We start from the raw sequence: 15,071 nt of genomic DNA, 5'->3' as shown, positions 1-15,071 counted from the left end.
AAACAACTAACCTCTTTCCCCACAGTCTCGTTCTGCAGATTCTGAGATTTTCACCTTAATGGAATTCATTTCAAGAAAACACACATTCTGTATTGTTACACTTAAATATTGGTATTTAACTGAACTCAGCCTTTCCTAGGTAGAACCAAATCTGAATTTCAGTCTTTTACTTAAAATGATATCACACTTTATTATCCCACATATAACTGAATCTACACGTGCATTACATGGTGGAATTACTCTACTGAAGTTTAAGGAGATATTCTCAAAACAATTCTTGGATCTAAAATTAATAATCTACATTTTTAAATATCTAAATTCTGTAAGCTTACACAATAATAGTGCTTCAAGTGATGAGCTATAATCATAGAACATTTATCTTGAATAATATCTCTTGAACAACAGGAATTTTTTCCAAGTCATTAGAAAGAGTTAGGCATGATGGAAAATATAGTAAACAATACTGTCTGGATGAATTTAATTTGTGTTTTGGAATGATCCCAACACTTCCTGTCAGCAAGATCCGACTACTGCATCTGATAATACACACAATGTCTATTTCTAAACTGTTGTAACAATGCTTAAAGTTGCATTGTAGTAATTTTCAAAAAATTTTGCTATTTTCTTCCTTGAAATGCGAGTCTTATCACTGCAGTACTTTGGTCAAGTATGAGCCATTCTAGTTGTTTGCAGTGATACAAATGGATTTTTTTTTAAAGTATCATTCAAACATGTAGATAATTAGAAAGCATTGCAAATATTTCTTTCTCAGAATATGGTACAATCTTCAAAAAACAAGTTTCATTAAAAAAAAAAAAAAAGCAGAAAATATCTTTAGAAAATCAGCTGCACTGCCCTAATTGTAACACACTTGGCTTTACTTTGAATGAAGTGAGACCTTGCTTTGTCCTAGAAACAGGTGAAGCAAAAGGTTGCATCACATCATATAGACAAAAACACTAGAATAGGAAATAGTTGAACTACTCTGAATTCTCGATTTTGCATTAGTGAATATAGATGATATTAAATTGCAGACTAAAAACACCTCTTCCTAACATCGCATCACTCACACGTGTTAAAGGATTCATACCTGCAACTTGAACCATTTTTATCATTTTTTTTTTTTTTTTTTTACCAGCATTTCCCCTACTGAGCACAATACCAACATAAACAGATTCATTGCTCTCCAGGTTCCCGCCATGAAGATTAAATATTAATAATTATTTTAACTAAATTGCCCTCCCCCTTCCAAGCCAATGCAAAGAAGCAGCGTTAAAAAGGAGTTGGTAATTCAAAATATTTTATCATTGCTAGTTTAAAGCAATGGTTTTAACTGTATAGAATGCTCTTTATTTCTTCCTACTTTGGTTATTATTTTGTATAAAGATTTCCACAAGATGGTGCTGCAGTCCTATTTTGGAAGTTGTTTTCATATATCTAGAAAAAAAGTATATACATTATTGTAAAACTAATGAAGTAATTTCCAAGATCTATTTTTAAGCAAAAAGAACAAGTTCATGCCTTTGTACTCTCTAAGTTCTTTTATTTTCTGGAAACAAATATATTGAAAATGGAAAGTTCTAATGAAAAATTCCAAAAATCCTTGATTAAGTTTATACAGCACGTTTGATCAAGCTATGTACTTGTTTGTATGTAAAATAAATTGAAATTCTGTATGATTACAGAAAAAAAAAATCATTACTGTTAAAATACAAATTACTTTCTACAGCATAACATGGAACAGCTGGGTTTTCTCCTTCATTTGCAAACTGTTATAAAAAAAAAACAACAAAACAAAACACTGATTTTATGAATCAAACTCCCAAAATCTTTTATGTAAAGAGGGCATTATAGCACAAAGAAATACTGATATGATAGGCCACTAATTTACAAAGGGAAATAAATCTTGTCACACTCAACATATTTTTGTTTGATTATATGTTTATGAAAGTCTTGCATCTTACATTGCTAAAGAGAAATTTTAATGCAGCTTCAAACCATAAAAGTCTTGTGCATCTTTGTATACTGGATGGTCTCCATCTGTGCTGCTAGTCTTAAAACGTGTTGGGTAAGAGTACTAAAACACTCAACACATCTCTTGTAGTCTGTGGACTTACTCACACATTTTAATGTTTAAGATCAAACTGACTCACACTATGTTTGTGTTAATGGAAGCCATAATGCATTGGTGCTCTCTAGGTGCATACAAAAATTTATATTAAAAAAGGTATGTATTTAAAAGTGTGCTTTCATTAAAACTTATTCAACAGCACAAATAGCAAGATAGTACGTAATAAAGCCTCTTGGGTACAATATGTAAGTACCAGCTGGAGTGTTTCCAACAGGATGTAAACCATAGTCCTCGAGCCCATGCTTTAAAAAACACACTACTTAGCACACTGCTAACAAATGTCAACACAAAAATGCACTGCTGTGATGATTTTGTTCTACAAAACGAAAGAGGGAGAAGCTATTTCAACAGTTTTACAAAGTTAAAGTCAGTGAGGTAAATTTTAAAAAAAAGATCATAAATACACAGATGCATTCAAAGATATTTACTCAAAGAATATAAAAAACAGTGAACATTACAAATTTGATATATTGAAAATTTAATGTTGTACAAACATACATATTACTTTTTATATCCATACATCTACAGGGAACAGGCCTGAAGAGCCGCTCTTTCAGGCCTTTTCAGAGGTGTTACTTGAGGTTTTCAACAATTCTGAGGTTTCTTCAATGCTGAAAATAAATTGTTTACAGAGTCACAAATACTTACTAAAATACACAAAAAGGCAAATAATTATTTACCTTCAAATGGATCCACAATACTAATATCCAGCAATAAACTACGTATCTCTCATGCCCCTCTTCCTCTGCAATTGGTTTGCACACAAAATGTCTATCAAATATCAAAAAGCCTCAAGTACACACAGAAAGAAGTAACCCACACATAAGTAGAGAAGATTAAATCACAAAAGAAGGCAGCAATTTACTCAGGACAGGCATTCATAGAATAGGAATTAAATGCATTGCTGTTTCCTTAGCAATAATCAATTGTAATGTAAGTATTTCTTACAAAAAAAATTACTTATAATTCTCAGTAATATCATTAAACACACCTTAATGTAATGCTTAGGCTGAAATTGGTTTTTTTTTTTTAATTTTTCTTAAATAATAAAACAGCAGAGCTAAAACTTATTAGATACTTTTCAGGAAGAAAAGTTGCTCATCCTAAGGGGAACTCCTATCAGAAGATAAATAACATTGCTATTCCTTGTCAACTGAATTCTAAACACCCTTTGATCTTTAGCTGATACTATTAAGAATGCTTCTGTTGCTTTTTAGAAATCAAAACAATGACTCATCCCACAAATACAGAACTGTAGGTGGATTTATTATCCAGTGGAGTCATAAGGAAATGCCACACCTGATGCAGAGACCTTTGAGGTTTGGAACACATGTACATTCTCTATAAGTCTTAGCCCAGTACAATCCTCTCCTGGGAAATGAATTCCTGCTGCCCTTTCCCATTACTTACATTTTACTTATCCTTTCCATTCTTTGTCTTGTTGTCTCCTGCAATTTAAAAGCAACAAGTTTAGTGAACTCTTCAAAGCTCACATTCTTCAGATGGACTTTCAATCTGAAAAATTCGTAGAGAATGCAACTTTAAGCACAGTTTACATAGCAAAAGGATTTTTTAAGAGACAGATCTAGAACAGCTTTGCATAATTTCCTTGTTTTTCCACCAGTAGCATATACAACTGATATTAATGCTTACTTGTTCTCTTAATATCAGAAAGGAAATCAATGAACCATTTGCCAGTTTTAATTACCTTTGAAATCTCTGTCAGATAATGAGAACTGATTATCATGGCTTTGGGAGATGAGACTGTGGATAATGATGAACTGTATCCAGATGACTGACGAGGACACTCCGCCATCTCCTCCTTCTTTTCTGCATCTACAGAGAAAGGCTCATTTTTATGCGATCTTTGCCTTTTTCCTCTTTCATTACAAGGACAGCTATCAAATAACTTGATTTACCATATGTAAAAACAAAAGACAATGCATTGTTTAGAAAGGAAAAAAAACAAACTATTTATGAAGATCTGAAATAGTTTTCTCATTCCTTAAGACAAGAAAAATGAAATATATTAGGTATTACACAAACAAGACAAATCCAAAAAAGATCATTTATATCTTTTACAATTTTTTCAAGGAAAAGAAATAGTCTAGTAAAACTATAAACATAAAACTATAACATAAAAAAAGTGTTGTGACCTTATTTTAAATAATATAAGCATCTTCAGATTACGCCTTTGGAACATGTTCAGCTAAGCTATTTTGTAATTCAAATACATTATTTCTAATCAGTTTAAATTTAAAAGTGTTCCTCCAGAACAGCAGTGATTCTTGAAGAGTGAAACAACAAAAAATACAAAAGAAACCCACGAAACACCAACATTTTCAGTACTGTATAGCCTTAAACATACAAATAAACCTGGCTGCATAATCATTAAGTTTACAGTGACTTGGATCACACAAACCAGAATAATGAATTCAAAAGAATTCTAGAAGAAAGAAAACATGAAAATTCTCTATAAAAGACCATCATCCTATCTCCTGAGTATGAAGTCCTCAAATGTCAGTAAAGTATTATTGAACATACAAAGGAAAGTAAACATGGCAAGCTTTTTAAGGTCTGTATAAAGATCCAATTTCTAAGACTTTAAAATAAAAATAAACCTTTGACATAATCAAGAAATGGCCTTCCTAACTTATGTGGAATCTGGATTACTCAGATAAAAGAAGTAGGTTCTTCACTTCCTGTCTAATTCCTATGCAACATTGCAACACAGGATCAAAAGGTCTGATAAATGACAATGTCCTCCTTACTAATAGTGGTAGGAATAATAGCTGCCATCATCCAGACAAGTCATATTAATAAGTGATGAAACATAAGGGATAAGCAGCTACCATTGAGGGGAAAAAAAAAAAGTTACTAAGGCAGCTGGGAAATTTTTTCTTTCCCTCTTAAGGCTGTTTCATTTATGTCTGGTATATTACCAAACTTCATCTGGAAACTGAAGAAAGATTTTGTTGACCTCTTCAAAATAAGAAAGCTCAGCAAAAAGGCTAGTTGGATAGCTGCTGTTTCAAGAGGGAAAAACTACAGAGAATGTTCAGCACAAATTATGAACTTGTTTTTGCCTCAATTTTCCCCAAGTCCCATTATAAAAGTAAGCAATGTAAATGTGCCAGTATTTTAAATACAGTAAACTGTGGCCACAAATGTATGTTGTGCACCTTAATTAAGTTAGCATCTGAGACTTTTGGTCAAGTGTGATTTGTAAATTAATTATCATGCTATGTATATCCATTAAAGCTTAAAAAATATATATTTCTGTAATTTATTTAGTGTCTGTATTTACTAATATGAAATTGCTATTAGGTTCATTTCTTATCTAAAGCATGTATTTAAATTAGAACTGCAATAGATTGTCCACTTAAGAAGACTGTTTTAATCAAGTCAGCAAGAAGCACTTAGCATATGACTTTAATTAAAGAAGTCATTAACACTCACCAGGAGAGACTGGAATTATACTGGAAGTATCATCTTGACTTACACTGTTGAACTCTGCAGATAAGTCTCTCTGAAATACAAGTTTACTGCATTTTAGTCATATATAAAAAAACATCTTCTAACTGAACAAATGAATACTTAAGTACTAAACATGAATACTTGTTCTACAACAATCCAGTTATGTCAGCATTGCACACATGTTTTCACAGGACTATGCATTCCATGGAGGCTTTATTAAGATTTTGTGTCAAAAGCAGGTCCAAATACAGTTTCTGAAACTTTGGTATGAGCAGAATGAACAGCCATAATATTCTTGACCTGTGCTGACAATTACATCTTGTTTTGGGCTGCAATTAACCTTAATAAAGTGTACCTTCCAAACTCAGATATTATTCAGAAATGTAGCATTTTAGTCTTAAGAATTAGCCTACAGATGAACTGAAATTAATTCCACTTAAATGCTTAGAGGTCAAGCCTAGCTAAGGCTAGTTTTCCAGACTCCTAAATGAGAGGGATGTTTCTAGAAAAGTTCTCAGTTTCATTCAACCTAGCTTCAAAAAGGCTGTTCATAAACAAGAAAACAAAACTGATGTTCCACTAAGAAATGTATGCAATTTCCTGACCTCAAAGTTTAAAAAAAAAAAAAAAGCCTTGAGCAATATCCAGCCTTTATTAACCAACAAACTGTTATTACGTTTGAAATCTTACCCTTCAGTAAAGTACAGTAATTCATATACTGGAATATGTAACTGTATCACTTAAGAGGGGATTATATCCAAGTAAGTAGATAAGGGAGAAATAGTAGGTGCTGTGAGTGAAAAAGCTAAGAAAGACTGCATTTGTGAGTGTTTCTCTAAGAGAAAGGAGGTGGGGCGGGGGGGGGAAAGGGGGGAAGATAACTGCACTGAGTGCTATTGCCCAACTTGTCTCATTGAGAGGGATTTGGTAGTCTTGGTAGTCTCTCAGATTTTCCTTGAGCTAAACGCACTCCTGCTACTTTGTGGCAGCACTGCAAACCAGTGCTCCTGCTATGCTGGCTAGACGCCAGACATTCCCTGAAAAATCCTGAAGAAAGGAGTAAGTCTAAGTTGCTTCTGTATCTATGAAGAGCAACTCGGATGGAAAAAAAACAAACCAGCAGCAATTCTCTGGCCCAAACAATTATTTCCTTGCAGTTTTCAGAAGTCTATTGCAAAAATAATAATAATAATAATAAAATAAAAAAAAAAATTACTTTTAAAGACTCTTTTTAAAACCCAGCTTCTTTTGCTTTGAAAGAAGTGCTAACAATGCCAGGCACAAACTAAATTCAAACTTCTTTCTGTGACAACTACTAACAGTAACAGGTACTGCAGAAATAAACTCATTTCCAGTAAATTTTTGAATGACACCAGCGTCAAGTATATTCACAGTGAATATTCCATACTATTCCAGACCTCTGAACTACTTCAATAAATGTTACCAAAGTAATAATAAACCAAACATAGATGGAATTTTTTTTTAAAAAAAGCTTCATTTGAATTATAAGCCATTCTGCACCACACATGTAGTAATCACCTCTTGACAATACATTTGAAAAAGACTCAAATCTGTTTGGCAGTGTAGCTGAAGGGCCCTTGAAACTGACCAGAGGAGAAAAAAAATAATATTGGCTGACTCACTTGAACATACGTCTGCTGATAATTAAATTACAACACTTATGCACAAGAAATTGATTTCAAATGGTAAATCCTTTAAGCCATTCCTGACCTGAGACTATTAAAAAAAAAAAAGATTTATGTCAATCATTATTACTTTTGAAGGATGTAGCTCAAAGAATCCCATGGTCAGTCTGAAAATTTGCCCATTTCTAAGCTCAGCATAACTAGCAAACTTTCAAGAAAAGCAATTTTAAAAAACTATTCTATATGAGTACTAGTGATATCTTCAAATTTTCAGGCAAGAAAAACGTTCTAAGCTCCAGGTTATGACACAATTCAACATTCTTACAACTACAGGGAAGAAAAAACAAAAACCTCACACCTTTCAATAGGTTTTTCAACTTCTGAAAGAATCTGACAGCACCCTTTGGATACATGTGCAAACACATTTTGAAATTAAGCATATGATCACAAAACTGATGTTATGATTTACTCTATTTTAGAATACAAACATGCAGTCATATGTGAAATAAAATAGCGTTTACTTAGCAAAGATTTTTGAACAGCATGAAAATAAATACTTGATAAGCTTTTAATAATTGATAAATAATTGATAATACTTGAAATACAGCCACATCACAATTGTAATACCGTCGCACTTTCAAAAATACAATGAATACCACAGGCAAGGCAGGAAAGAGAAAGCAAAAATGAGAAGAGCCATCAATTAGACTAGATATTTAGAAGATAATCATAAAGTAAGTGCATGATTAAAGTAAGAATCAACTTCTCCATTAATCCTCTATTTTCCATTGTACATGCCACATATATAATTACTGAAAGATTAAGACTTCATTATATCTCACAAAGGGAACAAAAGCATCTGATTAAAGATCAGTCTGGACAACTAAAAAGGAAGTTTGGCTGTATCAGTGGCAAAAGTACCACTCCAGACTACTGAAACAACATTTGCAGCCCAGAATGAGAAATCCAAAATTGCGTGGGCAAAGGAGCCTTAAATGTGCCCCCATCACAAGGAAATTCTCCACTTCACATATGGTAAGCTTTCAAAGACAGCACAATTTTAAGTCTGTGGAAGTTATCTCAACGAGCTCACTGTCATATAAAATCACACAGTCATTACTTTCGAAAAATATACTGAGCTACACCTGCTGGAAAGTTTCCAAAGGAGAAGTTTGCTACAGAATATCAGGAAGCAACAGAACATAGCAATTACGTTGAAAAAAAAAATCCTCAAACAACACTGGCATTCAGACCCTCCCATTAAGAATAGTGAAAGACATACATCAAGACGTAGGAAAAACAGAAGCAAGCTGAGTGCACTGTGTTTGGCAACTGTCCTGTCACCTAGTAATAACTGGGAAACACTAAAAAAATTGTTCTAAACAAAAAACAAAAAAAAAACCAAAAAAACAAAAAAACCCACTATACTGAAACACTAGAAATATTATTCTGATATCTGCTTTTACTATAGAAATAAAATTGATGTGTGTGATACCTTTTTGGACTGCAGCAACAGTTCTGTTTCAAGAAGCAAAACTCTGCTCAACAAATTATTCCAGTCCTTCTCATCTATAATCACCTTCCCTTTCAGTTTCTCTTCCAAAACACGTAATTTATCTTCCATCCAGTCCAGCTTATTAAGCTTTTCCTGGCAATCAGCAAGTTGACTCCTTAGGAACTCCATTTGAGAATTGTCCTCTACGACCTGAAAACATGGATAAAAACACATTTTCTAATTCTGGCATAGATATAATTCATCCTTTGATCAACAAAATTAAATGCAGTTTTCCTCAATTTAAGTTTATGCTACATTACATTATGTTACATTAGAGAATTATATTTCAGAATTACTATAAACTAATTATTCATTGAACCAAGCTTTTACAGAAACTGTTAGTAGACCTGGCACTTGAAAGGTCAACGCAATTCGACACTTTTAACCACTGAATATATATATCTACTAGTTACATTTAAAGAGAATCCAACTATTATTTTAAAATCTCTTCCCTTAAGAAAGGTCCTGTGGAAAAAAAAAAAAAAAAGTTCGGAATGCATGTGGAAAACTTAAATATTCTTACTTGTTCTTCCACAACATCATCATCTAAGTACAACTCTTCTTCATTACCTCCCTCTTCTGGAAGAGATGGTGGATTAAGGGGTGTTGGATTAATAGGTGCAAGAGGAAGGTCATCCCTAACTTCATCTCCTGAGTGTCGTTCTACAAGAGGCACCTTTTGAGCATGCTTAAAAATAAAAACAAATAAATAAAAACACGTGATGTTTCTCAGTACAAGAATATTCACATGCATCAGGCAGATAACTGACACAAAATATCTATCATTCTAGCATTTAACTGTTAAACTAAAATAAAAAAGTTTTACCACAACTGGCTGCAAAACACAGAAACCCACAAAAAGCAGTTTAATTTAAAAAGTAAGCCATATAGACATGGAAGAACTGTAAAACAAATATGCACACAAATTACTATGTTTACTGAGTATACTGGTTCCCATCTATACACAGTGCTGAAACCATCAATGGCCTTTCCTGATGTTAAAAAAAAAAACAAACAAACAAGAACATTGTCTAGGGTTGTGAAATTTGAAATTGTGGATTAGAACTCTCTAGTTTCCTATGTGATAACATACACATGGATCGATCCAACAACGAAGTTACCACTCAACCTTTCAGAAATAAAAAGAGCTTAATGGGGAAATTTGGAAATCTATTTTCCTTCACTATTTCTAAAGTACTGCATGTTATCAACGTTTCCCCCTTCTTTGAATATTTCCCTCAGAGAGAACAAAAGACAATTTATGCCCTTCTTTGCAGATGGAGCAAGTCTTATCATCGCTACATCTCACAAAGCAAAATATGTTATCTAATGATTAAGAACCCACAATTAGTAGTTTTGTGTAGTAGTAACCTGCAAGTGTTAAGACATTACGTGTTTTAAAGTGACACTGAAATTCTTCTCATCAAGAGAATTCTTAATACACTCACATACATTCCCATTTAATTCCACTAATCTGGCAGTTCATGGTTGATGAACAGTGATTGCAAGTGCTTTCTTTGTGAAGTTTTCCTCACTGCTAAGGGCAGTATTGTCATTCTAAATAGAAATCATGAACCTTTATTGAGCTCAGTCCTAAAGAAAGTTTTGCAGGATTTTACTTTAACCAGGAAAAATGGGGAATACTGTTTCCTCCACAGCACAAGATAAACATAATGTATCAGCTCAAATATTATGCTCAGAAACTGAAGCCAAAAGGAATGATACATTAAGAAATCTTTGCTGAACAGATTCCAGCAAAAAACCAATAAGTATTTTAAATGTAGCTTTCAAAACAGCATAATGTCAGGTCAGATACAATTCCGTCTCAAAAAATATAATATTTTTCCAATTATATCTTCATTTTAATTACTGCCTCTCATTTTTCTTTTGTATAACTCAACAGATAACAGTACTAGATCGTTACCACCAAGACTCAATCAACTACTCAGTAAAAAAGAAGTAATAGTTTCTGTAGTAGCCATTATTTCCATCAACCGCATTTTGAAAAACATATCAAGCATGATCAAATGTTAAAACCTACACAAAAGCACATATTCCAGGAAGAGCCTGATTTGCTACAAGTGAGACTAACTTTTATTTCATACCTGTTTGGAATTCAGAGTGCTGCCACTGAGATCAACAAGAACATCACCACAGTTTGACCATATTTCACGTTTTGAAGGTCTGAATTTCTTTCTTGCTTGGGATTTAACCTTCAGAATAAAGAGGAGGAAACAAACCTCATTCTAATACATTTTTCTGGGAGGGAAAGGAAGACACTACGTCTAACCACTGTTGGCAAGCAAGAAAATTGCATAACACACACGCAAAGGCATTTAGATCTCTGAAATGCAGTATGTATGTATAAATATGTATTTAAATAATATCCCAAATTAACAGAGAAAATAGATCTCAAAGTGAATACCACACACATTCTTAACACCTACACAACGTTGTATGAAAATTGATCACAAATACTGAACTTGCAAGGTTGAATGTCAAAGAGGATGAAAATGTCACTTTCAGATGTACAATTAGAAATAAAGCAAAGAGAAGTTCTCAAGATTTTTTAGACTCAACTGAAATATAATATGAAGACAATCTTTTATTAAAGTACCACCAAATGTGATTAATAAAAATAATCAGACTTAAGATGTATACTAACAAAACACAAATATAACTTTGTATTATTTATCATATTTAAATTAAATGTTACCAGAACTTAAATATTGCAGAGGATTTTGTTTTTATATCTACCTGTAATGTCTGAGTTACATAACCACTCACTGCGTTAAGAACCAGAAAAGTCCACTTACCCATAAAGATAGCAAGTATTTAACTGATCTTTGTTTCAGTAATTTTATTCTGTTTATATGACAGCACACTGGCAGCTCATGTCACATATATACTCAACAGCATTCAAGAATCTCTGAAAGAAAATTTATACTAATTTTCCCCCTATTTTGACAAAAATAATCTGATCTTCACCTTCTACCTCAAGGACCAAAACTACATCAAAAATAGCATTCTCACAATGAAGTTACTATTTGATCAGTACCTTATTCAGGTTACTTAATTCCTTATGTTTTTTCACCACGCAGTTGATAATGTCACAAACAATCTGCATTTTTCTTTCTGCAAAACCAAACTGAAGAAACTGCTCTTTTGTTAGGATTGGTTTATAGTGAAATTGATCTCGGAGAAGCTGAAAAAAAAAAAAAAAAAGTTTGCTTTGAAAATCATTTTTAAAAACCTACTGTAGAAATAACACACTCAGGTTCTTATTCTTCTGCAGTCTTTCTTTTATTCTGCACTTATTCAGCTCAAAGCACTTGATTTGATTCTGATTTATAAACTGTTAAACATAAAATTATTTTAAAATATCATGCCAAATTAATTTATTAGTTGTTTTTCCGTCATAATTATGGAAAGTTACTTTGACTTTTTTCTTCTGCTGGTTATGATTTCTCTGTGTCTACTTCTGACTGCATAACTCGTTCAACAAATATTTCAGTACTCCTCACTCCTAATACGTAATGCAAATACATTACTCACTCTGTGACTGTTCTAAAAATTGAAATTCCTTTAGATTTTCCTGAAAACAAGGAAGCCAAATACTTTGCACATCCTTAGTTACTACCGATGCTAAATGTTAACCAAATTACAGTTCTTATTCACAGCCAAAAATGCTCACTCTCATTAGGCATTTTTATGAGGTCATACACAAAATTGCGCCTCTTTTTTAAAGAACATGAAGACAGATACCTTATAAATAGCTTCAATAAAGCGCAAGTCACTCTTTGCTGTAAGTTCCACATCACATTTCACCAGAAGTTCTGCGATGTAAGTTGAGAACGATGTAAAGGAATAGCTAATTATGGGTAAAAATGCAGCTGGATCACCCTTCGCTAACCTATTGAGAAACAAAAGTACTTAACATAGCAAAAGGGAATAAAAGACTTTGCACAATTGCAAACATTTAACTTGAAACGTTAATATAGCATACATGTTACACTCAAATTACATATCCTTGATATAGCAAGCATCTTATACCTGAATTATGTTGTTACCCCTTCATTTTCAAGTTTTTTCTCTGGTTCCCTTGATTGCAAGCACCTTTCCATGCATATCTCATTCAGCAGTCTTTACTGTCATCTGTAAAATGCCTGAAACAATGCTTTTTGTGACCCCCCCACATGATCCCAACACGGTCAGGTCTGAAGCCCAAAAGCTCACTGTTAAACATCTTGTTCTACCATCTTTACAAGATGAAAATTCCTGAAGAAAGCGTTGTCAGCACTCACAAAAAGAAACAAAGAGAGATTAAACAAGGGGGGGGAAAAACTGCTCAGACTAGCAAAACTGCATTATTTCACTTTCCATTCCATGTGTATCAAATCCTAACTTCACACAGTCATACCCTCTCTGCTTACTCATCACTCGATGCAAAGCCAGTATCTTGCTGTCACCCTGTATTAGCATAAATTTATTAACACTTTTTCTTACACTGTATAATCCACATCTCTTGGATAATTTAACATGCGAAGTCCTTGTTCTATTTTTCTTAAACTTCCTTTTAGGTCTCCCGTTGTCATTCTTCCAAACACTGCTCTTTCAGATTACGAGGTAGTTATATTATAATACTGTCTGTTAAAAAAAAAAAAAAGGCACATTAAAATTACAATATATATCATTGTCACTGAAATTTCTCTTTTCTAGAGGCGACTATTTCTGACTTAACAAAACAGCAAAGAGTTAGGGCTCAATACTAATTAATACCAGTTATTTCCCTCATACCATCCATATAAGGACTGAGTAGAAATGCCTAATCCCATCAACTATCAAAGACCTTTAAAGATAGGGATGTGAATGCAAATAAAGAATTTAAGGCTGCTAAACCAAACAGAAAGGATTGAATAAGCTTGTTTGATATTTCAAAGGAGACAATGCTTCTCCATTAAACAATCCACTAAATCCAGTTAAAATTGTTCAAGCAGAAGTGGTGCAACAAACTAGGCAGCCTATGTACTTTAAGGTAGGTCTAGGTTTATTGGCACTATAGCCAAAAGGTCCAGTTTTAACCTCTGCATCGTAACACACAAGTCAAAAATCTGCTTTTTAATTGATCGTTCACAGGAGACTCATTTAGTGACATAATGTAAACTACAAAATGGTGCCCCTTTCTTTGCAGAGCTGTCCTGCAAGAAAGAAAAAAAGAAGAAAAGGCAACGGAAAAAAAATCAATAATGCATTTTATCATCAACATCCAAATCAGCTTTGTCAGAGGCATAAAGAAGCACAGGAAGCTTTTACTTTTAGTGTTATTTTCTGGTCAAATTGATTAATAAATTCCCAAGTGGAGGAGAAGACCAAGTTTAAAAAAAAAAAAAAAAAAAAAAAAAAAAAGTAATTGGAGAACTAAGTAAAAAGAAAAGCATAAAGCTGATACTCCTTCAAAAATACATCATATTCACAGACACTCTATGATCACTGTTTAGTGTATCTTGCAAGCACGTGTTTGTAAGCAAATGATGCCAGGTCTTCTCCAACACAGAACTTTAAAAGCATAGACTCGATAACAGCCCAGCCCCCAAATTACAACTCACAACAAACAGCCTACATCCTAGCTAGACTCTGAGAAAGTCTATTAGCAAACTGCCCAGCTCAGCAACTTTGAAACACTTGAGAGAAAGGGTGAAAAAAAAAAAAAAAAAAAAACCAAACAAACAAGAGCACCAACAAAAACGTGTTAGACACAATATTCAGAGTTATGGAAATAAAGTTTCTTCAGGGCATTTCTCACATCCTTGAGATCTGCTTCTGATCAACTGCCACAATTGTAAACTGTAGATTTTGCTGTGTTAAGGCCTGGCTGGAGGTTTGGGCCCAGAGAGTGTTGGTGAATGGGATTAAATCCAGCTGGCATTCAGTCTGGAGTGGCGTTCCCCAGGGACTGTATCGGGGCCTGTCCCACCTAATACCCTTATCGGTGACTGGGATGAGGGCACTGAGTGCACCCTCAGTAAGTTTGCAGATGACACCAAGTTGGCCAGAAGCGTCCACCTGCTCTGGGCTAGGAAAGCCCTACAGAGGGGCCGGCACTCACCCCCGACGCTTTCCGCGGCCGGAGCCGCTCGCCTGCTCCAAACACCCAAATCTGCCGCCGCGCGGCACAACGGCCGCTTCCGCTTCCAGCGCGTCCCTCCCCGGTGACGCCACTTCCAGCAACAACAGCGAACGTCAAACCCGCCTGGCAGGAGGC

The 15,071-nt window shown here is 33.9% G+C and overlaps 1 protein-coding gene across 1 annotated transcript; it reads right to left on the bottom strand.

Annotated features, from left to right (window-relative positions):
- Positions 1–1,528: 1,528 nt before the first annotated feature.
- On the bottom strand, positions 1,529–15,030 carry CEP44 (centrosomal protein 44). The gene is made up of 11 exons (XM_048941985.1): positions 14,916–15,030; positions 13,316–13,456; positions 12,575–12,722; positions 11,868–12,014; positions 10,915–11,022; positions 9,333–9,497; positions 8,750–8,959; positions 5,591–5,660; positions 3,840–3,967; positions 3,542–3,579; positions 1,529–2,742 (listed from the first exon to the last, which is right to left on the bottom strand). The coding sequence occupies exons 2-11, from the start codon at positions 13,402–13,404 to the stop codon at positions 2,685–2,687; spliced, it is 1,161 nt and encodes a 386-aa protein (XP_048797942.1). The 5' UTR covers positions 13,405–13,456; positions 14,916–15,030; the 3' UTR covers positions 1,529–2,684.
- Between the last annotated feature and the right edge of the window lie 41 nt (positions 15,031–15,071).

The sequence above is a fragment of the Lagopus muta genome, chromosome 4 (genome assembly GCF_023343835.1).
Source record: "Lagopus muta isolate bLagMut1 chromosome 4, bLagMut1 primary, whole genome shotgun sequence".
Lineage (NCBI taxonomy): Eukaryota > Metazoa > Chordata > Aves > Galliformes > Phasianidae > Lagopus > Lagopus muta.
The sequence above is the reverse complement of the archived record's forward strand: the minus strand, read 5'-3'. Positions and strand labels throughout refer to the sequence as shown.